This window comes from Schistocerca piceifrons, chromosome X (assembly GCF_021461385.2).
Source record: "Schistocerca piceifrons isolate TAMUIC-IGC-003096 chromosome X, iqSchPice1.1, whole genome shotgun sequence".
Taxonomy (NCBI): domain Eukaryota; kingdom Metazoa; phylum Arthropoda; class Insecta; order Orthoptera; family Acrididae; genus Schistocerca; species Schistocerca piceifrons.
In genome coordinates this window covers 81,317,776-81,345,279 of record NC_060149.1, presented here as the reverse complement: position 1 = coordinate 81,345,279, position 27,504 = coordinate 81,317,776, and the positions used below count along the sequence as shown (strand labels likewise).

Sequence of the window (27,504 nt, the reverse complement as noted above, 5' to 3'; positions counted from 1 at the left end):
CCTGTCCGGATTTTAATACACTGCGTCTTGATTTTGGCCTGCCATGTACTCTTGGATGCCATTTTAGCGGATGACCCAGGAGCAGCTGCTCGCGTTCTTCGTTTTATCAACTTGACAAACCTGTCTAAGGACATTTGATCATGCTGGTTTTTTTTTTTTTTTTTTTTTTTTTTTTAAAAATCCTCTGCCTGTCTATGTCTTTTATAGTATTGTCCCTTTTAGTTGCTGTTTTAACCTTGTGCCTCGTGGTGCATTCCTAACTTAGTGTAGGCGCTAATGACCATTGTAGTTGTGCGCCCTAAAACCACCAAAAAAAAAAAAAAAAAAAAGAAAGAAAATGACAGAGCCAAAGATGAAATTGACTGTACAACAGTACTTGTAACATCCATGGTATAGTGTATCCAAAGATAATTTACAACTACAGAAAACGAAATTTACTTTTTAGTCACCTCTTTTTATGGGCTTGCATATAGACGTCTGACATCTGTAAGTGTACTGTAAGTGTACTTTAAACATAAGCTTAAAACTACAGTAAAGCCAGTTAAATATTTATAGCTATCAGCGTACTTTAAATGCAATCATCAATGCTGTCAGCCAAGTTTCAACATAAGTAACCATACTGGAAACATGTACGAGGGCAGTTCAATAAGTAATGCAACACATTTTTTTTCTCGGCCAATTTTGGTTGAAAAAACCGGAAATTTCTTGTGGAATATTTTCAAACATTCCCGCTTCGTCTCGTATAGTTTCATTGACTTCCGACAGGTGGCAGCGCTGTACGGAGCTGTTAAAATGGCGTCTGTAACGGATGTGCATTGCAAACAACGGGCAGTGATCGAGTTTCTTTTGGTGGAAAACCAGTGCATCTCAGATATTCATAGGCGCTTGCAGAATGTCTACGGTGATCTGGCAGTGGACAAAAGCACGGTGAGTCGTTGGGTAAAGCGTGTGTCATCATCGCCGCAAGGTCAAGCAAGACTGTCTGATCTCCCGCGTGCGGGCCGGCCGTGCACAGCTGTGACTCCTGCAATGGTGGAGCGTGCGAACACACTCGTTCGAGATGATTGACGGATCACCATCAAACAACTCAGTGCTCAACTTGACATCTCTGTTGGTAGTGCTGTCACAATTGTTCACCAGTTGGGATATTCAAGGGTTTGTTCCCGCTGGGTCCCTCGTTGTCTAACCGAACACCATAAAGAGCAAAGGAGAACCATCTGTGCGGAATTGCTTGCTCGTCATGTGGCTGAGGGTGACAATTTCTTGTCAAAGATTGTTACAGGCAATGAAACATGGGTTCATCACTTCGAACCTGAAACAAAACGACAATCAATGGAGTGGCGCCACACCCACTCCCCTACCAAGAAAAAGTTTAAAGCCATACCCTCAGCCGGTAAAGTCATGGTTACAGTCTTCTGGGACGCTGAAGGGGTTATTCTGTTCGATGTCCTTCCCCATGGACAAACGATCAACTCTGAAGTGTATTGTGCTACTCTTCAGAAATTGAGGAAACGACTTCAGTGTGTTCGTAGGCACAAAAATCTGAACGAACTTCTCCTTCTTCATGACAACGCAAGACCTCACACAAGTCTTCGCACCCGAGAGGAGCTCACAAAACTTCAGTGGACTATTCTTCCTCATGCACCCTACAGCCCCGATCTCGCACCGTCGGATTTCCATATGTTTGGCCCAATGAAGGACGCAATCCGTGGGAGGCACTACGCAGATGATGAAGAAGTTATTGATGCAGTACGACATTGGCTCCGACATCAACCAGTGGAATGGTACCGTGCAGGCATACAGGCCCTCATTTCAAGGTGGCGTAAGGCCGTAGCATTGAATGGAGATTACGTTGAAAAATAGTGTTGTGTAGCTAAAAGATTGGGGAATAACCTGGTGTATTTCAATGCTGAATAAAACAACCCCTGTTTCAGAAAAAAAGTGTGTTGCATTACTTATTGAACTGCCATCGTATTTTACATAACACCAGTGCAAGTTTTCTGTATTATCTTGATTTGTATCTTTTTACGGTGTATATTCTGATAATGATCTTGCTCATTTGAAGAGCAAAACCGGTAGATAAAAAATACAAAGTGCTGCTTTCAAGAACTTAGTTTTAACAGCCACTCCCCCTGCAGGCAATTGCTATATAGAAGAGGACCTTTTGGCCGAAAGCAAAATGTATAGCAAACTTTTCATTGTGCCTGTCTGCAACTCAGTGTCTCTTCTGTATGCTGAGTAGCAATCTGTGCTTTTCAGAATATTGTTGTTGTTCCATCCTGGATTGTGTGAAAGAATAAAATAACTAACAGAAAGAATGCTGAGAGAACGAAAGTGAAATGAGTAAACAATTAAAAAAATATAAAAACACCAAAGAAGAGGACTAGGGGGTGGGGGGTGCTATGCTAATGGCGAGTGAAGTGATTGAGGATATGTTTGAAAGTTTCCATATCTTGAGTTCTTGTGGTACAGAACATATGGAATTAATATCTGAAATGTTTGTAGAATACACAGGTATAGGTCACAATTGTTGATTTTGTAAGGATGAACCAGTGCATAATATTCCTGAAACTGAAAATTCTCATAAACTATAACATACACAAATCCTTACACAGGATAAGATACACCAACAGTACATTTAATATGCATTTAAATCATGAGAGTGTAGAATTTTTAACTGAATCTCTTAAAGTCTGCAAAATGTATATAGAAAAAGAGAAACATGTTGAATTACAATATTTTTTCAGTCAGCCTGTTCAGACGTTTTGTACAACTAAAGGGCTATTCCATGTGACAGAAGTGAAGGGTGACAATTACTGAACTGTATGAAAAGAAACGTAAATTTTTTACAAGCTACAGCATGCGCACACTTCATTCAACATGTAAACATCACTACAGGTATTCGGATTTAGGTTATGACATGTTAGATATGCCTGCCATCATTGGCGATGATTTGGCGCAGGCAAATATCGAAATTCTGCATGACCTGCTGAAGTGTTGGAACATCGATGCTGTCGATGACCTCCCGAATGGCTGTTTTCAGCTCAGCAATGGTATACCTTGTCTTTAATGTAGTCCAACAAAAAGGAGTCGCATGTATTCAGATTTGGAGAATACGATGGCCAATTGAGGCCCGTGCCAGTGGCCTCTGGGTACCCCAGACCAGAATGCGATCCCCGAAGTGCTCCTCAGTGATATCAAATACTCTCCTGCTTTGATGTGGTCTAGCTCTGTCATGGATGAACCACATCTTCTTGAAATCAGTTTCACTTTGGATAATGGGGATGAAATCATCTTCTGAAACCTTCATGTACCGCTCAGTAGTTATTGTGCCATCAAGGGATATCACACCGATTATTCGGTGACTGGACGTTGTACGCCCCACAGTCACCAGTTGACGATGAAGAGACTTCTCAATCACTAAATGTAGACTCTCAGTCCCCCAAACATGCCAATTTTGCTTACTGACGAACCTCCAGATGAAAGTGGGCTTTGTCGCTAAACTAAACCATACATGCACATATGAATTCCCATCATACCTCGTGGCCAACTGTGCAGTTTGAACGTCCTAATGCAAACTGTTCAGAAGTTACGATGATTTTATTTCATATACTTATATAATTTTCACCCTGTAATGTACTCTAGATTACAGTGCGACTCTGTGAGATATGAGAATGTTATATTTGTATGAAACTTTCGAGGGTCATTCCATGTCAAGTCACCCAGGCCTTGACACAAACCATGTCAGATTTTGATGAAACTTGGTACAATTACTTCTTTTATCATCCTGAAAGCACTTGTAAAATTTTTTTGCTCTATCTCTTATAGTTTTTTTAAATAAATTTTTAAAGTTTTTAGATTTGGCGTTGTTTCAGCAGTCGGAAATCGTAACTTAAACGTGTCCTCACAACTAAAAAAATTTGTGTATTAAAGAATACTCAAGATATCAGTATGAAAGTTTGGAATAAGTTTGTGTATTATATCTAAATGTTAAAAAAAAATTACCATAAAGATGTATTAAAATCTTTCAAATGAAAAAAATTTAAAAGTTTTTTATTTTATTTTATTTTATTATTATTATTTTTTTTTTTTTTTTTTTTTTAGCTAATGGATGTTCAGTTTTACAAAAACTGCAATATCTAGAGTCTCAGACCTGATAGAAAGCTCAAATATGTTTTAAAATACTCTTAATTGTATAGGCTATTAGATAAAAAAAAATTATGTTGGCTTTTTAACCTGTTTAATAGTTACCTAATTTTTAAAATAATATTAATTATATTTTAAAAATAAGAAGTACCAAGTGACTTAGATACCGAAAATAAGTTTTTGTCTTCTTGGAGTAACAATGTATGCTTGGATTTTGTTTTGTTACTCCTGTGTTTTGAAGTAAAAAATTATTACAGTGTTAAATAGTGCTTGGATAGTATTTTATTAAGTTTATTCGAACTTTCAGTAAGTACTGTTACTTAGTTTACAGAGATTCTTTTCCAATATCCTATAAAAGTAACCAGAACAGTAATCAGACCAAAAGTGAAATCAGTATGTCAGATATTCAAACCTGTAGCGTAGGGTTATTTAAAAAATCTGACTGTTTCCAAACAACCTACACACCTTCAAAAAAGTTACAGCTGGTATCTGAATTGAGTGAGGAAGAAAAAGATTTGATCCACTTACGATCTGGAATTAATCTGTGTGAATTTAAGAATATATGTTCACACCACAGCTACTACTTTTTAAATGTTTTTGAAAATTATCAAACAACATGTGCAGACCCACTAAAAAGACACAAAAAGCCCATCAAAAAATCATTGAGAAGTGTAGGCTTGGATCTTTCTAAACAATTTCTGACAAAAAATATTAGCATAAAACCTGGACAAAAGCTTTGCTCAACATGCAGTAACTTTTGTGAGGAAAAATTAAGAGTTGAAGTCAATGAAAGTGAAACAGATGATGAAGTCATGGTTGAATTAGAATCATTGGAATTCAGAAATGAATCCCTTGTACAAACAAACATTGCTATTGATAATTTAGATTTAACACTGATAAAGCTTCATGGCTTGTCAGAACAAAGTAAAGGGTCTTATTTTAAAAGGAAGGTTAGCAGTATTGAAAAGACTGCAAAAAAGGCGGTTTCAAAAGCATTAAAATGTGATGCACCAAGTTCTGATGATGACGAAGAAGATAAATATGTGGTTGAGAAAGCAAAGGATTTTGATGTAATGATGTCTCTTATGAAAGAGAAGTTTCATCTGTTGGGAGGTCCAGAAAAATCCAGATTCTGACCTTGGCCCCAGATTCTTGGAGTCGAAATAAAGTGATAAAAGAATTTAATGTAAGTGAGTACATGGTGCGACAAGCTAGAAAGCTAAAATCTGAAAAGGGTATTTTGGAAACTCCTGGTCCAAAAAAAGGTAAAACTCTTTCTGAAAAGACAGTAAGACTTGTAACAGATTTTTATGAAGAGGATGAAAGTTCCAGAGTGCTACCTGGAACAAAAGACAAAGTAAGTGTTCAAAAAACAAAAAAATGTTTACATGCAAAAAAGACTCATTTTGTGTAAATTGAGAGAACTCTATTATTCTTTCAAATGGGAGAATCCCGAGGTAGAAGTAGGATTTTCAAAATTTTGTTTCTTGAGACCTAAATGGTGTATCCTTGCTGGTGCTGCAGGCGCACACACTGTATGTGTATGCAGTATCCGCCAGAATGTTAAACTATTACTGGATGCTGTGAAAATTGAAGAATCTTATAAAGATCTAATTAAGATGCTTGTGTGCAACACGGAAAACCAAAACTGCATGCTACATCATTGCGAAAGCTGTCCTGCAAATACTGCACTAACTGAGTACTTAACTGAAAAACTAATGATGATTATGATTTAGAAGAAGAAATTGTAATCAGTCAGTGGGTTAACACAGACAGAGCAGAAATGATCAAACAGTCTATCAGTGTTGAAGACTACATTTCTTTATTGGTTAGGTCATTGGAAAAGTTCACGCCACACTCGTTTATAGCAAAATCCCAATCAGCAGCCTTTTCAAGATTTAAGGAAGACCCACCACCCAAAACAGCAATTATTGTGATGGATTTCAGTGAAAATTATTTCTTTGTTATACAATATGAGATCCAAAGTTACCACTGGAATAGAGGTGGTTGTACTCTACACCCAGTTGGAGTTTTTCTAAGAAATGAGGAAAACAATGTTTTTGTTTCCAACCACAGTTTTATTAGTGATGACCAAGAACATGACACTGGTTTTGTTAACTTTGTACAAAAAGAAATTACAAAGTGGCTGTCATTACATCATACTGCAATTGACTCAGTTCAGTACTTTACAGATAGTTGTGCTGGGCAGTACAAAAATAGAAACAGTTTTAAAAATATGACTGAACACTTGAGAGACTTTAATTTGAAGGCCCAACACTTTTTTTGCAACAAGTCATGGGAAGTCAATTTGTGATGGCCTAGGAGGAACTATTAAAAGAATTTTAAGGAAAGCCAGTCTACAGCTTTCAGACGAAGAACAGATGATGACAGCAATCGATGTGTACAAGTTTTGTGAAAAAAATATTGAAAACATTCATTTTTACTTTATTGACAAAGAAGCTGATTTGCTACGGTTAAAACTAGAAAAACGTTTTTCAGCAACCCGAACCATTCCTGGAACAAGAAGTTTTCTTAACTTCAAACCACTTCCAACAAACAACCTTAAAATTAGAAGGACTACAGATAGTGTAAAACCCTCCTTAGTCTTTTCTTTCCATTCTTCTTCAGATTGGGATTCTTCTTCTGATTGGGTTCGTGCTGGACCATCCATAAATAGCTATGTGGCTGCAAATTATGATGGTAACTGGTACTTTGGACTGGTAAAAACAATATTCAATGATGAAGAAGATGCAGAAATTCTATTTCTACATCCTTCAGGACCAGCTGCATCATTTTATTGGCCTGAAAGAGAAAATTATCGCATAATGCCTTTGGAGCACATAGTCTGTGTAGTAGACGCACCTCAGTCAAGCGGCACTGGAAGAACGTATTACTTCAAAAAAGACTGTATCAAAAGAACTGAAAGCTCTTGGATGAAGTGGAAAAACAGTTTGAATCAGCATTAATGTTTATTAAAAAGACAAAATTACTCAAAAAATTCAATGTTTCAAGCAGTCAGTTGGGTTATACATAAGTGTCGTAAGTACACTATCTTTGTACATAATTCTAATGTAATCTACTATAATTAATAAACATGTTAAAAAGCCATCATTATTTTTCTTTTATCAAGTAGCCTATATGTTTAAGAGTAAATTAAAACAAATTTGAGCATTCTATCAGGTCTGAGACTCTAGCTATTGCAATTCTTATAAAACAAACCATCTGTAAAAAAAAAAAAAATATATATATATATATATATATATATATATATATATATATATATATATATATATATATATATATTCCATAGAAAATATTAATATATTTTAATAGTATCATTTTTATCTTCAAATATGTATAATAAATAAACTTGCTGCAAAAATTCATGATGTTATCTAAAAGAGTTTCTAAGATAAGCAATTTTAAGGTTTTGAATACAAATTAAATTTACCATTTCCGAAGGTTCGGAAAACGCAAAACATAAAAACTTTAAAAATTTATAAATAAAACTATAAAAGATACAGCAAAAAAAAATTTGCAGGTGTTGTCAGGATGGTATTAGAACCATTTGAGCCAAATTTCATGAAAATCTAAGGAGGTGGGTGTAAAATTTATTTTTTATTGGGTGATTTGATATGGAATGACCCTCAAAGCTGTAAGACATAACCAAACTGGTGGTAGGGCATTGTGATGATGAGCAATGCAGAATAATGAATAGTATCCCAAAATGTAAGAGAGAAAATTAAATAAACTTTTGTGAAAAATGGGAAAAAAAGGTCTTACGCATTGCTAGCCACCTGAAAATCCTATCTTAATGAAAAGAGAAATATGTTACACTTGCAAGTCAGACACTTTATTTCATCCTTTTACAAACAGGACGAATTCTGTGAATGTAGTATTTCATGTGATGCCTGCAAATTTCTAACATTTTGTGAAGTGAATTTGTCAGCTAGCTCATGTGACAGACCCAGTGCTCTTTGTATATGATAACCAACTCAGTATACAGTTTTCTTAGTTTAATTTTTTTATTTAGATGCGACTTGTCTTTTTTCAGGTAGAAAACCTGGTAGCAATTGAACTTGCGTATATTAATACGAGGCACCCAGATTTTAATAAAGATGCAGCACTTGCGTCATGCTTGTTCTCAACGCCACCAGCTGAAGAAGATACACCAACACCAAAGCCTACAAATCTAAAATATCCTGAAAATAATTTTCCTTACACACCAGTAGAACTGGAAGGGGCCAAGGTAATATAGTACTTTCATTAATTTAGTTGTAACTAAATACGTGTATATTGTGGTACAGCTAAAGATTTGTGTGTTTTGCAGAACTCCTTTGGTGCCAAGTCAAATGCTGATGCCAGCGGGTGGCTATCAAACTTGTTTCCTGCTGGTCGGATGGACAATAAAGAAAACCAAAGTATTAGAGATAAATCTATAGAACTTAATTCTTCTGCTGTACCAAACCATGTTTTTGAAGCAAAAGGTGTGCTTTCGCCTCAAAAGCCAGTAAATTTGCTACCTGAAGTTCCTGTACAGACGAACAGGAAACTTTCAGAAAAAGAGAAAAGGGATTGTGATGTAATAGGTTGGTGTATAATTCAGGCTTTTAAGTCATTCTTATTCTTAATTAAGCGTTTTCCGATGTCTGACTTCTTGTTTTGTTTCAGAACGCCTCATAAAAGTATATTTCTATATAGTACGTAAATCAATTCAGGATACTGTACCAAAGGCTGTAATGCATTTTCTTGTAAATTATGTGAAAGATAACCTCCAGTCTGAGCTGGTTGCACATCTTTACAAATCGGCACAGGCTGAGGAGCTGTTGAGTGAAGCGGAACATGTTGCACAGCGTAGAAAAGATGCAGCCGATATGTTAAAAGTATGTACTTTGTGGTGGTTATGTACTTTGTGGTGGTGATTGTCTAAATTTCTGTCTATCTGTATAATGGTTACCTTTATAGCTTGTGCCTCTTGACACTGTACAAGAGATGCCATAGGTTTCTTCTAGTAAAAACAAAATTTAAGTGATATATTATTCTTCAGATTACTACAAACCCTGTAGAGCAGACAAAGAGTGACAGACAGGCACAATGAAAAGGCTGCAACACACATGACCTCTGCCTCTGGCAGCTGTGGTCAGACTCTGGAAGAAGGCCATTTGCTGAAAGCTAAAATGTGTAGCAGTCTTTTCCATTGGGCCTGTCTGTGACTCAGTGTGTCCTCTATACAGTGAGTAGCAATCTGTCCTTTCATAGTATTGTTGTTGTTCTATCCTGAACTTTACATTGTTTGATATATTAGTCTAATTTTTTCGGATGGATAGAAAAATAAGTCCAATTGTTCAGTGAATGACTAGGTGAACCACGGAAAATTGGAAACCAAAATATACTGTTCGAGGAATGGGCACACTGCACTACAAGCAGTCTTGTCAAATTCCTCACCATGTCATCAGAAGACATAAACCATGCATTATGCATAAAAATAAAATCCAAGAACAAAGAGAAGGCAGTTGGGAACATTTGTAGGCATGATACTAATTAACTCAGTAAGGAAAACTATATCCAATCATTGATGGCAGTAGCAGTGAACAGATGATAAATTTAGTTCATTGGCCACTAGATTCGATCAGTACTTTGTAAATCGGAGAAAAAACGGGCCATTGGAAGTGGAGGTTTTAGATGTACTTAGGCAAGCATTGTATACTCCACCAGCAAATCAAAGTTTTGCCAAGTCAACTATTAAATAGATCTCAAAATTCCTTAGGTTACTGAAAAGCAGCAACTCTTGTTGCTAGGGGATGGTATTTCACCAAAGTGTTGAAACCATCTGTCGAATTTGATAATGGCCCTGCTAGATTTACCTCTTTCATTCAGTCAATATAAGTCGAGCAATATCTCTTGAAAGACTGATATGTGCAGTAGTAATTCCCATTTATAAAAGTAGAGATAAGCAAATGACCTTTAGTTATGGATTCTGCTTCCTCCTCTGTGTATTCATAAAAATGTTTGAAAACATGTCTTACAACAGAATATTGAACCTTCTGCCTAAGAGTAAAATTTTAGCAACTGCACGGTTTGCTTTTGTAAAGGATTCTCTACAAAGAAAGCAATATATGAACTCACCAACCTAGTTCGATAGTACTAAACAAGAAAAATTATAGTGTTGGTACTTTCTGTGAACTTGCTAAGGGCTTCAGTTGTGTGGATCATAAGATTCTGTTTTGGAAATGAATATGTAATTGCATTAATGGCACCAGTGTTGCATGGGTAGTCAAGTCTTGTCAGAAAACGGTCATGTTAACAAATTATCCCACAGGTATAAATCAAAACTCACAGTGGAGAAACATTAAATATGGAGTCCTACAAGATTCAGTGCTGGCCCACTCCTGTTTTTGACCTGTGTAAATGATCTTCTAGGGACATGGAGGACTCTTCAAAAACTGGAATGTGTATTGACACATGAGGATACTTCTGAAAGGATTCACACATTCACATCAGGCATAGCCTAGAGCTTAATGGAACACACTGATAATTGGTTCACAGCCAACAGTTTAAACCTCAGTTGTATAAAACAAGAAAGAGTGACCTTACGATTAACTCTGAAATTGACAGAGTCCTTATATGAGGGCCGTTCAGAAAGTAACCTCCGGTTGATTTAAAAAAATACACCAAGTTAAATAAAAATATTTTAATATATACATCTTACAACTACATCTTTACACTATTTTTCTACATAGTCTCCATAGCGATTGAGGCACTTATCGTATCTCTTCACAAGCTTTGAAATTCCTTCTGCATAAAAATCACCCGCTTGTGCCTGGAGCCAGCCTGTGACCGCATCTTTGAGCTCTTCGTCGTCATCAAACCGCTGTGACCCGAGCCATTTCTTCAAATGCATGAAGAGGTGATAATCACTTGGCGCCAGGTCTGGGCTGTAAGGTGGATGGTTGATAACGTCCCACTTGAAGGACTCAAGAAGGGCCGTTGTTCTGCGAGCAGAGTGAGGACGGGCGTTATCGTGCAAAAAAACGATACCGGAAGTCAGCATACCACGGCGTTTGTTCTGTACGCCCGTCGTAACTTTTTTATTGTTTCACAGTACACGTCTTGATTAATGGTTGTACCACGTTCCATGAATTCAACCAACAACACCCCTTTGGCATCCCAAAACACCGTTGCCATCAGTTTTCTGGCAGAAAAATCTTGCGAGGCTTTTCTTGGTTTGGTAGGCGAATTTGAATGTGCCCACATCTTTGATTGTTCTTTTGTCTCAGGGTTCACGTACTTAATCCAGGTTTCGTCACCGGTCACGATTCTGTTTAACAATGGTTCTCCTTCGTCCTCATAACGTGACAGAAAGTCTAATGCAGAGGCCATTCTTTGAGTTTTGTGGTGGTCGGTAAGAATTTTGGGCACCCATCGTGCACAGAACTTACGGTAACCCAATCTTGCTGTCACTATCTCGTACAAGAGTGTCTTAGAAATCTGTGGAAAACCAGTAGACAACTCCGACATTGAGAAACGTCGATTTTCACGAACTTTTGCATCAACTGTCTGATCGAGTTCGTCAGTCACCAATGATGGTCTACCACTCCTCTCTTCATCATGAACGTTTTCTCGTCCACTTTTAAATAAACGTACCCATTCACGGACAACTCCTTCACTCATAACTCTTGGTCCGTACACGGCACAAAGCTCACGATGAATAGCTGCTGCAGAATATCCTTTGGCTGTAAAAAACCTTATGACAGCACGCACTTCACATTTGGCGGGGTTTTCTATTGCAGCACACATTTCAAACTGCCACAAAAACTAAACTAGCGCAGGTACGACGTTCACTCGACCACGGCTTGATGCCGACTGACCTGTTGAGTGCGTGAACGCACAGATGGCGTCGCTACTCCCCCCACAACCCGCACTGTGACCAATCGGAGGTTACTTTCTGAACCGCCCTCGTAATTAAACTTTCGCTTCTTGAGCCAGTGTGGAAGGAAAACTGTGTACTCAACTTTATAGGAATGATGTTCAGACTGTCCACTGCAGAATTTGTGTTGTTAGTAGTGTGTGTCATGACTTGTTGTTAGGTGCCAATACTGGTATGGCAACATAGGGTTAAAACACAAATATCAGTCTGCATTACAGTTGCAGACAGTCAACATGGGGTCTGGAAAGAGTGAGCAGGACTTCACTCGTAAATCTCAGAACAATAATAATAGTGCTACTGCTGGTAGCGAATATTGATGCATTAAAGAAACATAGAGAGGTCCTTTTTTCAGCAGTGGGGTTGTGGAACTTGATTTGGAAGTTCGAATTAACTAGCGATTAGGGAATTTCTCCTTTAGGCTGACAGCCAATTGTATCACAAATTATTGAAGAAGTTACTGTTGCCTTGGCCGAGAATGCTATATGTAATTTCCAGTCTTTGAGCAGTGCACAAGCTGTGTCTTGACGGCTGAACATTGCATAGTCTACCATTGTTTTGGGCACAGATAGAGCAGTCTCTATTGTAGTTCCAGGCTGTTGTGAATACAGATGGTCATCACGTTGAGCAACATTTGTAACACGAGACATAAACATTTTACATAGTTGACAAGTGTTAATTTCATATGCAGAAATTAAAATATGTTTCTTTCAGTGGTTTATTCATTATTTCTCTTCTGCATGTCCTTACAAATTTTGCCACAAAGTTTCATTCTCGTATGATCACTCGTTTGTCTTGAGGGTGCTCTCAAGTAGCAAAAGTTTCATTATAACCAGTCTATATAGAGACTTGAAAGTGTTCTCTGAAATGATTGAAGTCACTTAAATGCTTTATATGCAGTACAGTGTAACCCCACTTTCACTATCCCAAAACTGACATTTTTCCCAACTTTTACAACATTTTTTGTTCAGTCCCTTAAAATTTTCAATGTTCTAGTCATTAATTTTCACCCACTTTTGTGGCATTATGATTATAAATTTATTGCTATTTACACTTAATGAAATGATGTTCATGGAGATAAACAAATAATGGTGTAGTTACTAAAATGTCACTGGCAAGACATTGGATTTCTAGTAGTGTTTACAAACATTACACAGTTAACTTTCTTTGAGCCTTGGACTCCATAGTTATGAAGTGATTAAGTTCATTAAAAGTTGGAAGTACCTCCAGTGCTTGGTCTCCTAACGACTGCTATATTGTGTGTAGCATTGTCCTTAGTTACAATATTGAACAAAATGTCAGATTTAGCCAAACTTCAGTATTAGTCAGAGTGGTGGGAAGTTGGCAGCAATAAAGATGAACAATGGCAGTGTCTCTTCTGAATTATACAAAATATTGTCCCAAACTGTCACAGATGTGGCAACTCTTGTGAAAAATGTAGGAACTGCATGGGAATTATTGGCACATTATTTCATAAAAAAATACATAAATTTTGATTTGCAGGGAAACATCCTCAAGTGGTCTATTGCAGTATCTCCCAATCACGCCTCTGCCTCCCCGCCACGCCTCTGCCTCCTCGCCACGCCTCTGCCTCCCCCTCCTCGCCACGCCTCTGCCTCCCCCTCCTCGCCACGCCTCTGCCTCCCCCTCCTCGCCACGCCTCTGCCTCCCCCTCCTCGCCACGCCTCTGCCTCCCCCTCCTCGCCACGCCTCTGCCTCCCCCTCCTCGCCACGCCTCTGCCTCCCCCTCCTCGCCACGCCTCTGCCTCCCCCTCCTCGCCACGCCTCTGCCTCCCCCTCCTCGCCACGCCTCTGCCTCCCCCTCCACGCCACGCCTCTGCCTCCCCCTCCACGCCACGCCTCTGCCTCCCCCTCCACGCCACGCCTCTGCCTCCCCCTCCCCGCCACGCCTCTGCCTCCCCCTCCCCGCCACGCCTCTGCCTCCCCCTCCCCGCCACGCCTCTGCCTCCCCCTCCCCGCCACGCCTCTGCCTCCCCCTCCCCGCCACGCCTCTGCCTCCCCCTCCCCGCCACGCCTCTGCCTCCCCCTCCCCGCCACGCCTCTGCCTCCCCCTCCCCGCCACGCCTCTGCCTCCCCCTCCCCGCCACGCCTCTGCCTCCCCCTCCCCGCCACGCCTCTGCCTCCCCCTCCCCGCCACGCCTCTGCCTCCCCCTCCCCGCCACGCCTCTGCCTCCCCCTCCCCGCCACGCCTCTGCCTCCCCCTCCCCGCCACGCCTCTGCCTCCCCCTCCCCGCCACGCCTCTGCCCCCCCCTCCCCGCCACTCCTCGGCCTTCCCCCTCCCCGCCACTCCTCGGCCCCCCCCCCTCCCCGCCACTCCTCGGCCCCCCCCCTCCCCGCCACTCCTCGGCCCCCCCCCTCCCCGCCACTCCTCGGCCCCCCCCCCGCCACTCCTCGGCCCCCCCCCTCCCCGCCACGCCTCGGCCCCCCCCCTCCCCGCCACGCCTCGGCCCCCGCCACGCCTCTGCCTCCCCCTCCCCCTCACTCATCTGGCTCGCCCTCGCCCTCGCGCCTCCGGCTCGCCCTCGCGCCTCCTCGCGCCTCCGGCTCGCCCTCGCGCCTCCGGCTCGCCCTCGCGCCTCCGGCTCGCCCTCCATATCCCCCTCCCCCTCAGGCCTCTGACTCCCTCTCCCCCTCCCCCTCCCTTGCCCACCCTCCCCCTGCCTCTTCTTGAATATGTAGTGATTTCGGAGTGGTGGCTAGGTTAGGACCTGACAGTACATCTTAAATTTAACTACACATGCAACTATGTATTGTGTCGTACAGAAGTGTAGTGCACAATGTAACTAATTTCATGATCTGTCATTAGATTTATGTCTTGTCTGCACTTTGGTGTCATGTATACGTATGTAACATATGTCCGTGTCTTGTAACCACCTTCGGACTTCTGTTAAATTTTTTATGTACACAGCAAAAGTGTAAAAGCTGTTTATGAATTAGAGGGATAAATTCACCAAAAGATATTGAAAGAAACTATAATAAAAAAGAGACCTAGCAGTGTGTTCCAGAAAAATAAATCTTACATAAGAGCAAAGGTCTGGAATTGGTCAGTAGGCAGCAATTACATTACTAATTGGGGTTTTGTAATTTTTTAAAGTTACGTGAAAAGTGTGGAAAAGGTTTTGATTGTAGTAGGTAAAAACAGCAGTTCAGTAGTGTAGAGGAAGAGCAGTGATTTACTTCAGAGTGTAATTGTTAATGTGAGTAGATTATTGTTAACTGTAATTGGATGCTTCTGCACATTAATGTAAAACGTGACCCGTTACACATTCCTGATCCTTCATGATGGGATGAACGACTCATTGTTTGAATAAATGACTGAATCTGTGTGATGCTGAAGGATACTGGGTTACCAGAAGTATCATTAAGTAATGTGTTAAATGTAGTTGAGGTATGGGATCAGTATAGAGTGAAAATCCACTGGTTGTTAAATGAAATATTTCTGTACAGGTTGTATGTAATATAAAGATGCATTTTCATCTCAATAGATAAATCACCGTCTAAGGAGAAAGTGCAACATGGTTTGATGTGGCAGAGGTTGTGATACATGAGACAACTTGTACTTTTCACTAATAACACCAAAGGCAGGAAGTTTTTAATATATAAAAAGGATTTGCAGCATATAACCTCTACAACTGTGTGATGCAGTGTATTGCTCACGGTTTGTTGAACTTCGTGTGCAACTTGCCAGTAACACCTTTATTTACACTGATGGCTCCAAAACTGACTATGCTGTTGGCTGTGCCTTTGTCGTCGGGGACGCCACCTTTAAATACCGGCTCCTCGACCAGTGTTCCAGCTTTACAGCCGAGCGTTTTACGCTCAATCACGCCATTCAGTATGTCCGCCGCCACCGCCATTCTCCGTATGTTCTCTGCTCTGATTCACTCAGTGCTCTTCAGAGCCTTGGAGCTCCATATCCGGTCCATCCCTTGGTGCAACGGATCCAGCAATCCCTCCATTCCTTTGCAGATACTGGCTCTCATGTTAGCTTTATGTGGGTTCCAGGCCATGTAGGAGTGCCTGGGAATGAGGCTGCTGATGCTGCAGCCAAGGCTGCAGTCCTCCTGCCTCGGCCAGCTTCCCTTTGTGTCCCATCGTCTGACATTAGTGGGGTTGTTTGTAAGAGGCTTGTGTCATTATGGTGGGATACTTGGTCGTCACTTCAAGACAATAAGCTCTGGGCCATAAAACCGTTCCCAACAGCTTGGACAACCTCCTCCTGACCATCTCGGCGAGAGGAGGTCCTTTTGCCCAGGTTGCGGATTGGGCATTGCCGGTTTAGCCACCGCTACCTGCTATCCGGTGACCCCGCCCCGCAGTGCCCTTGTGGTCATGCATTGACAGTGCGCCATGTTTTATTGTCGTGTCCCCGTTTTAATCAATCTCGTGTTGTCCTGTCTCTGCCACCTACTTTACTTGAAATTTTAGCTGATGATGCTCGAGCAGCTACTCGTGTTCTTTGTTTTATTAATAAGCTTTGACGGACTTGTCAAAAGACACCTAACTCTTTTAAGTATTTTATCTGCATCTTTGTCAGAACTTTCTGGTGTCCCCCCCCCCCCCCTTGAGTTTTACCAGATTATATGTGCACTTACAAATGTGACTGGGCGCTAATGACCTCAGTAGTTGAGCGCCCTAAAACCCCACAAAAAAAAAAACCTCTACAACTTTGTAACAATTTGGATTGTGTACGTGAAATTCATGGCATGATATAGTCAACGCCAAATATACGCAAACATGTCAGTTAAATTGAGTAAAACTTCTTTTCATTTATAGTGTCATTGAAGTTCAGCAGTTTATGGAGGCGTTGTATGAATTATCCAGTTTCATAAAATATTGTTCTTTCACATTCTCGTCACTTTGTTTTACTACCTACAGGGTGATGATTGCTGTTACCTTGTGTTATGATTAATTATAAATTTCACATGGTATGATGATGAGTACACGTTTTCAAGTGGTTGTAATATAGCAATCAGTGTCCTTTATCAAACCTCAGTGTATCCTGTTGTTCAGTTGCCCAGCTTGAACAATAATTTCTTACTAATGGGCTATTTCTGTCACAATGTGCTAAAGGATTTTGCAGTGATTCATTGTGAATTGCTACATAGCTGTTATTACACATTATTGATGTGGCAGTATAAGATTAGCTACAAATCGTTGTACAGACCCAGTGCTCATACTAACAGCTAGTTTGTGGGCATTGAGTGTTTGAAAGTTCAATATGTAAACAATTTTTTTTGTTGATGCTATCAGTTGGAGGGGGTTTAAGAAATAGTTCCATTACCATACATAAGGTTGTATGTGTAGGGTATTCTATTAATTTGGAGGGGGGGGGGGGCTGTGAGAGTATCACAGAAACATTAAAGACACCTGAGTGTGATACGAGAAAGGCATTGTGCATTGTAGACTTTACCATTAATTTTGTGACAGCTTTCAGTTCAAAACAAATTGAAGAAATCAAAATTTATCCAGTGTACATCTCATGTAATGATAACGACGACAGAGTTAAAGAACTTGGAGCTTATTTGTTTTTACCATTTACTACCTGCAAGTGGTCTGGATAGGTAAAAGGAATACGTCTAGCATATTATATAATCACTGAAAGGTGCTGAGTTAGGTTGCAAAGTACTTAATGCACTCGACTCACATTTGGGAAGAGTAGAGTTCAAATCCCTATTTTCTCATCTAGCTTAAGGTGAATGCCAGCATAGTTCCCGTAAAACAGATACGGCCAGTTTTGTTTCCTGTCATTGTTCTATCTGAGCTTATGTCCACTCTCAAAAGGCATTGTTGTTGTCAGGCCATTAAACACTGATCTTTCTTCTTTTAGTACATATGTAGTTACTGTAGCAACTGTGTATGTCACTGTTGCTATTGGCACATGGGAATAAGGAGAAATGGAACAGCATTTACATAAGCAGTGGGAAAAGAATAATAATTTGATGCTGACACAGTGGGTGGAGGAAATTATACCAGCAGTAAGGAATTAAGATTTTTACACTTAGGTTAGTTACATCCCATTCTCTTTCTCTCCACTCATGTCATCACATATTGTACAAACGTCACTGGATTCCAGAGGTAACCTGTTTACGCACAGAACAGGTGCGTTTAAGCCTTGCCCACTCAGCTCCTCCCTCAACACTTTATCTTCAAAATTCGTGATTAGAGGATGCTGAGGAAGGGGACTTCACTGCTGTGATTAACTGTGTAGTATCTTATGCTAGCAGTAATGATACTTGTTGCAATAAAACTTTCTTTTTTTTCCAGGCTCTGCAAAATGCAAGTAGCATTATTAGTGAGATACGTGAAACCCATGTGTGGTGAAGACTTAATAGTGACTGGAAACAATTGATTGCGAGTTTCCAGAAAAATCGCAGTTTGCCAGTAGTTTAATTCAGATACATGGAATGTATAGCACTTTTGTGACCATGTAGATGACTGGGTTTGAATGCAAATCTGTTTTAATTGTGTTTATTGTTATTTATTTGAATGATACATCTGTTTGCATTTTTTACACAACATAGAATGTAGCAATCATTATTAAATGGTGAAATTCACAATTTTCGAAGTATGTGTGTTATTCATGGTTCCTTGTGTACCTGATTCAGACGTTTGCAGATGATTCGTAAACTTCGTGTATGTAATTAATCTTTGTATTACTATGTTTACGCAAAAAATAAGCTTGTTATTTAAATTTTAAAAATCTTGACATTTGTTAATAACTGTATGTAATCACATAGTTTGTAGGTGTTAATAATAACATCATTGCCTCTGTGAAGTGTTCGATTTTTTTGTATAGCTCAGTTAAGTTTAAAATACAGAAAGTTTACTGTATATATGATGTTCAACTGGACCAAATATTTGGAAGAAAAAAAATTCGTGAACATTTGTTTTATACTGCACTGTCAATAATTGATAATCATGTGTTGTTTTGTGATCTTTGTGGAGACAACAGTTCTCCTTTCATGCCTTTAAAACGAAAAGCATTTTTAGATGTTTAAATCTATATTACACTGAACTGCGTGTATAGAAAGAGATGCCAATTCAGACACATTAATGTGGTGATACAAGAACTTATGCAATAACATTCATTTAGAGTTAATTGTTTGACCTGTCTTATTTGTAGTTTATCACAATTGTATTCACTGCAAAAAGTGAATTACTGTCAATTTTCAGTTCAGTTGAAAACATGGTACTTAATTGTTTGCCTGGCAGTTTAGAGCTTGAAGAATATTAATTAAGAGTATGTTTAGTTCTGTCAAGTTTTTCCTGAAAAGCTTGATATGCCATTATTATTTGGAACTAGCAGATTTTGCATTACATCAGTTGTGGATATAATTGAAAGTTAAAATGCATTAATAAACAAATTGAAATTGTTATTGCATACTGAATTTGATGCTGTGTTCCAATTTTATTCATTCCTTCTGTGCACTAATGTTGAGCACACTTTGATCGGATGTTGTGGACCTTTTACTGTTGTTTGTTAGGGCAGTAGCATAAACGCTTTAGACTAGGCAGAAAATCTTCAGCAAATTTCCCTCCCTGACCTTGTCATCTGAGATAATCATCCATCTCAAATGATGTTAATATGAGGTGAATGGGATGTTAGCCACTGACTGCTCTCCCATTTAAGATGAAATGTGCTCTCACAGAAACTTATTTGCTGCAGTGAGATAACATAAATTTCTGTGACCATTATGCAATAATTGCAAATGCTGAAGAAATATGTGATTATATCAACTTCACTGTCATATGTTGTTGATGATTGACGGTGGGGCATATTTTCATAATGTACCAAATGAATTTCTGTAAAATGTGGTACAAATGGCAAGCAGTTGGAAATGTGCACCCACTGTGGCCCAGTCAGTTTAACCTAGGAAAATATATAGAATAATTATTTCTGTAGTCCATTGCAGATGTCATATATTAAATGACCCATCTGACTCACTGCACTTCGATCAGCTTTGTTTCCATATACACACACACAATCAGCTCATCGTCTTGTTGAAACTAAAAGTTATGTACATGTAACACTGAACTCTTTGTTCATAAGATACATCTCAGCTCATCGAACGATGAACAGTGTCATTTGGTAATGGTCTTCCACATGTGAGAGAGTCAACATTTTTCATATAAGATTTCAAAATAAAGTTGTCGCTGATTTGTGAAGTGACACAGCAAGTCCTAGTTGGTTTCTTTTATTTGCAGATCCCGATTGCCTCTGTTCCATCAACTGTCTTTTATGCTTGCTATCAAAATTAAGTGTGTTAGCTTTCATCACACATGGTGGTCCATGAAGCATATTGGACATTCCCCACAGAAACCTAAAAAGATGAGCATGCAGATTCTTTTTGAATTATATTCGTTGAAATAAGAATTAAAAATGGTTGTCAGTATTTACATGTACCCCAAGATGATTTGCAAATCAATAGAATATGCTGTTATTACTGAAAAGTGCAAGTAGCTGGGCATACAAACATTTGTCGGTGGTTTCTCTAGCTGGTTGAAGAATGCCAAACAGTTTTTTAAGTGGGATGGTTTCTTTGAAAAGGACGTGATCGATTTCCTTCCCCAATCCTTCCTCAGCCTGAACTTGCTTAGATTACATTAGATTTACTTTTATTCCAATTGATCCATACATCCTCCAGGATGTAGAACATGTCAGAAAAACAATAATACATGACAAATATTAACAACTGAAACAAATAAGCTAATATACCTTCCACAGGTCCCAAGTGGAATGATAGTCATTTTTTTAATGAACACCATATGAAATAATCATTTTACAAACACTCATTTACTAAGATTGCATTAATGCACTGAATTTAAAATTAAAATTTTTTTTATTTATAAGGTAGTAAACATATAATAGAACTAAAACAATACTTATTTACAATGACCACATTACTGCAATGAAATGATGCAGAAGTTAGATTACACACACACACACACACACACACACACACAGAGTTGGTTCTACTGAGAAATTCATCAATGGAGTAGGAGGAGTTGGCCACCAATAAATCCTTTAAGCTTCTCTTAAACTGAATTTCATTAATTTCATTGGTTGTTAAGTTTTTATGGCTGCTGGCAAGTTATTGAAAATGTGTGAATAATGCACACCTTTTTGTACAAGAGTAACTGACTTTAAATCCTTGTGAAGATTATTCTTATTTCTAGTATGGATTCCATGAATTGAGCTGTTGGTTTGAAAAAGTGATGTGTTTTTAATGACAAATTTCGTTAAGGAATAAATATATTGGGAAGCAGTAGTTAGTATCCCTAGTTCCCTAAACAGGTTTCTGCAGGATGTTCTTGAGTTCACACTACATATAACTCTTATTGCACGTTTTTGTGCCCAGAAAACTTTAGCTTGGCTTGACCAATTACCCCAAAAAATAATACCATATGAAATTATGGAATGAAAATAAGCATAGTATGATAGCTTTTTCATTTTTATATCCCCTATGTCTGACACAATTCACATTGCAAATAAAGATTTGTTAAGATCCTTCAGCAGTTCTGTGGTGTGCTCCTCCCAGTTGTATTTATGACACCCCTTAAAAGTTCTGAAATGCATGTAGTGTGTTTTTTCAAAGTTTTGTGACAAAGAATTGGCTAGGAACCAGTGATTAATTTCCACAAATATTTTATTACCCGATATTTCTAAGACTACACTTGATTTGCTAATTATTGCAATGTTTGTATCATCGGCAAGCAAAACAAACTTGGCATCTGGTAATGTTACTGATGAAAGGTCGTTCCCAAAGACGGAACCTTGTGGGACCCCACATGTAAATAGTTCCCAGTTGGAGCTCCTCTTCTTTCCTAATAACACCCTTTGTTTCCCTCCAGAGATATAAGATTTGAACCATTGTGCAGCATTTTCTGTAACAACATAATATTCTAATTTACTTAAAAGGATATTGTGATTTACACAGTCAAATGCCTTTGACAGATCACAAAATATACCAGTTGCCAGCAATTTTTTGTCTAATGAATTAAGTACATTTTCACTGTAAGTGTAATAGCCTTCTCAATATCAGAACCCTTTAGAAATCTGAACTGTGACTTTGACAGCGTGTTATTTGTGATACGGTGGTTATAAAGCTAATTGTACATTACCTTTTCTAAATTTTTTGAGAATGCTGTCAAAAGGGAAATTTGATGCTATTTCTTTATCTCCCTTCTTAAACAGTGGCTTAACTTTAGCATATTTCAACCATTCAGGAAATATTCCACTGATAAACGACTGATTACACAGATGGCTTAATATGTTACATAACTCAGAACCACATTCTTTAATTAACTTTGTTGATATTTCATCATACCCACTAGATGTTTTTGATTTTAAAGATTTTATGGTGGACATTACTTCTGCTGCGGTAGCGAGGGTCAAATTTATATTATGGAAGTTACTTGAAACGTCTGGTCTGAGGTATTCAATTGCAGCATCTACAGAACCTGACAACCCCATCTTTTCAGTAACAATTATTAAACATTTGTTAAAAAGTTCTGCTACATTATACATGTCTGTCACCAATGTATCATTTACTCTTAATGCTATTTGTCCCTCTTCATGTTTGGTTCTACTGGTCTCCTGCTTCACTGTATCCCATATTGTCTTTATTTTGTTATCTGATATGACTATCTTTTCCTTGTAATATATTTGCTTTGATGTCTGTATTACAGTCTTTTTAATATTTTGCAGTATTTCTTGTAATGTGCTATAGCATCACCACCAGAGCTGTTTCAGGTTAACAGATACAGTTTTCTTTTTGTTTTACAAGCTACATCTATTCCTTGAGTAATCCATGGCTTCTTTGTAGACTTTGCTCTAACCTTGGTTAGTTTTGAGGGAAAACTGTTCAAATAAGGTAAACACTTTATTAGCAAAAGTGTTATATTTTTCATTCATGGCATGAGCTCTGTAAATATCACTCCAGTGAATGTCACTGAGGTATGTCCCAAAACAATTTTTAGCTTATGGATTACCCTCTTGAGCTCAGATTTAACAGATTTTATATCCTCTTCAGTATTAACATATAACAGGAGGACTGCATGTTATGGTCTGAGAGGCCTTTGACTATTGGTTTTGTAATGTAATTTTGTTCATTGGACTTTTCTATAAAGATACTATCAGTGGTTGTTTGTGAGCAATTGGCTACCCTAGTGGGGAACTTTACAGTGGGAATTAAGTTGAATGATAGTGTTACTAATTTAAATAATTCTTATTGGGAGAGTCTTTAAGGAAATCTACATTGAAGTCACCAGCAACCACTATTTCTTGGTTTCTGGTTGTTAAATGGGCCAGTACAGCTTCAAGGTGGTTTAGGAACAGATTAAAGTTACCTGCAGGTTCTTGATATGCACTTAATATTATGAAGGAGTTTTAGTGAAACTCTACTTCTGTTGCACATGCTTCCATATGCTGTTCTATGCAAAATTTATGAATGTCTATGTTCTTAAATTCATGACAGTTCCTGATGAATGTGGCAACTCCTCCTTTCTCCATTCCTGCTCTACAGAAGTGAGATGCTAACCTAAATCCTGTGACACTTAAAAGTTCTATACCACTGGTCACATGATGTTCAGAGAGAGATTACGTCAGCTAGGTTTGAGGACTTAATTCATCTATGCAGACAATTAATTCAATAATTTTATTTCTCAGTCCTCAAATATTTTGATGAAATAAAGATAGATGAGTTAAAATTGGGTAGAGTTGAAATTTCTGCTGATTGTTGAAAATTATTAACTGACAGCTGTTTATGCTGATGTAATAAGCTAGAATTATGTCTTTTGGTTTCTTTCTCAAACTGAAGGTTTGTCTCAGTCCTAACCTCTCTTAAAATTTGGTTTCTTTCTGTCCTCCCTACCCTAAAAAAGGGTCTTTTCTGAACCCTATAACCACAGGTATCTTATCACTCATGACAGTGCCTCCCCTCCTTTAACTTTCCTGCTATTTTCCCAGCCAGTTTACTCTTCCCTTTCCTGTTGAGGTGAAAGCCATGCCTAGTATAATCCCACCTATTGAGAGAATCAACAGGAACCACACCAATGTGTGACCTGGCACTCGACATAAGCAGCTGTTACAACTCCAAATAAACTCTCTTGACAGAAGACTTCAAATGAGGTCAGTCATGGCCCAAGAACAGATACAAACTCAACGCTAGTATGCTTCGATGCTGATGCAATCTTTGCCAGGTCACACTCCATACTGTACCCAGCATCTCTGTCGATACTATTACCTGGCCCACCCACTATAATCACAGAATCTTTCTTAGTGAAATCTTTGCAAAGTGATCCTAAATCCTCTGTCACCTGCTCCAGACCAGCACTAGGTTTAAAAAAGTTGGTGACCTTGTATTCTGATCCTAGTTCATCCTGCAAAAGTTGACCAACACCCCTTCCATGCGAACTACCTAACAACAACACTTTCTTTCTCTTTAATGATTTCCCTACATTCTTACTTATAATTTGCTGCTGAAAGTTTGTTGTACCCTGTCTACACCTGCAACTGCAGGCTCACCAGTTTCTTACTGAATCAATAGGTCAAATCTATTTTACACATTCACCATGAAGCTGTCACACAAAGTTCTAGGCCTGTTCCTCTTGTTGCCACTTCCCACCTCTCTTTACCCTTCTCCCTCCTTAATCTGTCAAGATCTCCCCAGGCCCTGTCTAATTCAGTCTGAAGGGCGGCAATTTTCCCCTCCTGTTCTAGCCTCTTCCTGTCTCTACTACATATCCTACAAAACCACTGATGAGTCTAATTTACTTTCCCTATTCCCATGCCACTACAGTCACCCACGTGGAAAAAACTACAGCATCCGTCACACCAAAGCCCCGACCTAACAATTCTACGGCAAGTCAAGCACTTTTCACTCATGATAAACGTAATAATTTATTAAGATAAGTCAGTTAAATTACAGATAAACTGGAAAATATGATTCCACAAATTTGGCCCGTACGCAACATATGTAAACAAGAACAACGGTCCAAAGTTTCTTTAACAACAACTTAAAAGTTTACGCTACTTTCCGGAAATGTGAGTTAAATAATGAAGAGGTACGCTATAGTTAAATTGCTAGAGAGCAAAGAACAATTAAACTAAATTCTTTAGATCTGCTCCGGCAAAACGTAAACAGAAAATACGACTGTAACCCGACTGTACAATCTTTTCGCGTTTCTGCTATATTACGTAAAGAAAAATGAAACCTTTAATGGTACGCTTAAAAAGCACACTAATGCACCTATTTACTACGCAATCAGTACTAAACTAATTGTTTTTATAAACATGGCTCATTAGAGAGCACTAGAATGCGTTAACATTAAAGGGCGCTTTACACGTTCCGATTGGTCTGTGCAGACTAGATTCACAGTGGCTGTCTGCACATTTTACGTTGCATGTAAGCGTCCTGATCGTAGGTACAGTTTTGGTTCTTTGGTTGATTCGAAGGAGGGGACCAAACAGAGATGTCAGAGGTCCCATCTGAAGCGATTTAGGGAAATCACTGGAAACCTAAGTCAGCATGACCGGACGCGGGTTTGAACCGTCGTCCTCCCGAATGCGAGTCCAGTGTCCTAACCACTGCGCCACCTCGCTCGGTGGGTACAGTTTTGTTCACTCTGGAATTCATCGGGGAACAGTATAGAGGCTTTGGCAAAACTGGGTAAATTTGCTTATAAAGCAATCCTGCTGTCTACAGCTACTGTTTATTTCGCAAGTTGAAAAAAAAAAAAAAGAAATAGGCCACAACGTAAAAAGTGGACAAAGACTGGCGTCTAAAACGCGCGTCACACTCACATGTTAATCTTTTAAAGGCCTTAAAATCTGAAAAAGACGGCTGGTTCTGCTATATAAGAGTGAACGGGAAAAACATTTTTGGTACTTTTGCGACATGTCATACCATACATACAGACATAATAGCGTAACGAGAAAATCAGTAAGTGCTTACGAGAGACTTTGTGACACTGCCATTTCTAGCAACTGGTAAAAGATATGCTGATCTTAAACTTTATGTTGTGGTGTCATCATCATTAAGTCACATCATTCCAGAAACATGTTGTGTTACATACATAGTATTATGGAAGCAATATTTGAAAGTGACAATAGAAGTTTAGCACAGCTCTTTATTATTTTCCAGTGTGGTTAAGTTTCTAAATCTCGTACAGTGAAGGAAAGTTGTCACATTTACTAAACAAATGTATTTACAAATTTATACGTATGGAATATAGGCCTATTAAAATGTGAGAGACATCTTCTTTCTCCAGTGTATTTAATTTTTGTACACTACACACTGAAGATTGTCCTCCATCCAAAACACTAACTCTCGTTCGTCAGGGTGATTAACTGTTTCGTTGTTAAGCATCTTCTATGTTCTGCGACAGTCAGTCTATTTTTAGATTACCGGTAACTGAAACAATGTGAAGTACAAAACTTATTAAACATTAATATTTTAAAATTATGAACAGTTTTAAGGAGTCAGTATGGTAGTAGGAAATATATTCTACTGCGATTTTTTTTGTTGTCAACAAAAAAATATGTTTATATTTTCAATTTCCAAACTCTGAGGAAGACTGGAGACACATCTATGTAGTTTGAAGAGAAATGGAATTTCCCACATGCTCTGGGGGCCATAGATGTAAAGCCTAGTTTACATGACGACATTAGGTTGCGCCACTCGTTGCGTGAAATGAGTTGCACGCAAATGGTTTCATATTTGACTGTAGACATGACGAAACCAGTATATACTTCAGTTTCGTCGTTTTGTGAGTTCCTGAGTCGTGTCTGAAATGTCAGTTTGGGCAGCTGCACGTCGCACGAGTTGTGATGAAGTTAAAAGCTTGTTGCGCGGAATCGGTACATAAGAAAAAAATAAGAAACGTTTTTCGATTCGTGACTGACAGACATCAGCTCGGTTGCTCAGAATCCTTGCTGAAATAATTTGTAATGGAAGACCCAAGAAGTTTTTTTTAATTATCTTAGATGTCACCAGAACTGTTAACGTTTCTTCTAAATAGAGTTAATTATACGATAAGGAATAAAGATATTGTAATGCATGAAGCACTGTCGCTAGAGCCGAAATTACATATCACATTACATGGATTACAATCGAGAACACTGGGCATGCTATAAGATGCGGTTTTAGTTGGTGATGACGCTTTTTCATTAACACCAATGATTATTAACATTGACAGCAGTAATTATTCGAAGCAGGCCGCATTAAGAAAAGAATAGTTTGCAAACTACTCTCTTGAAGATAAATGGCTCTGAGCACTATGGGACTTAGCTTCTGAGGTCATCAGTCCCCCAGTAATTAGAACTACTTAGGCCCAAACGTAACTAACCTAAGGACATCACACACATCCATGCCCGAGATAGGATTCGAACCTGCGCTCGTAGCGATCG

The 27,504-nt window shown here is 38.9% G+C and overlaps 1 protein-coding gene across 5 annotated transcripts in view; it reads left to right on the top strand.

The window, feature by feature from the left end:
• LOC124721719 (dynamin-1-like protein) overlaps positions 1 to 19,471 on the top strand; it is a 105,975-nt gene extending 86,504 nt beyond the window's left edge. For all 5 annotated transcript variants that reach the window (XM_047246811.1, XM_047246812.1, XM_047246814.1 and 2 more), the window contains exons 11-14: positions 8,201 to 8,395; positions 8,477 to 8,735; positions 8,818 to 9,029; positions 18,360 to 19,471. In XM_047246811.1, the coding sequence (XP_047102767.1) occupies positions 8,201 to 8,395; positions 8,477 to 8,735; positions 8,818 to 9,029; positions 18,360 to 18,416 (723 nt within the window). In that variant the 3' untranslated portion in view covers positions 18,417 to 19,471. The remainder of the gene's footprint in view (positions 1 to 8,200; positions 8,396 to 8,476; positions 8,736 to 8,817; positions 9,030 to 18,359) is intronic.
• The last annotated feature ends 8,033 nt before the right edge of the window (positions 19,472 to 27,504 follow it).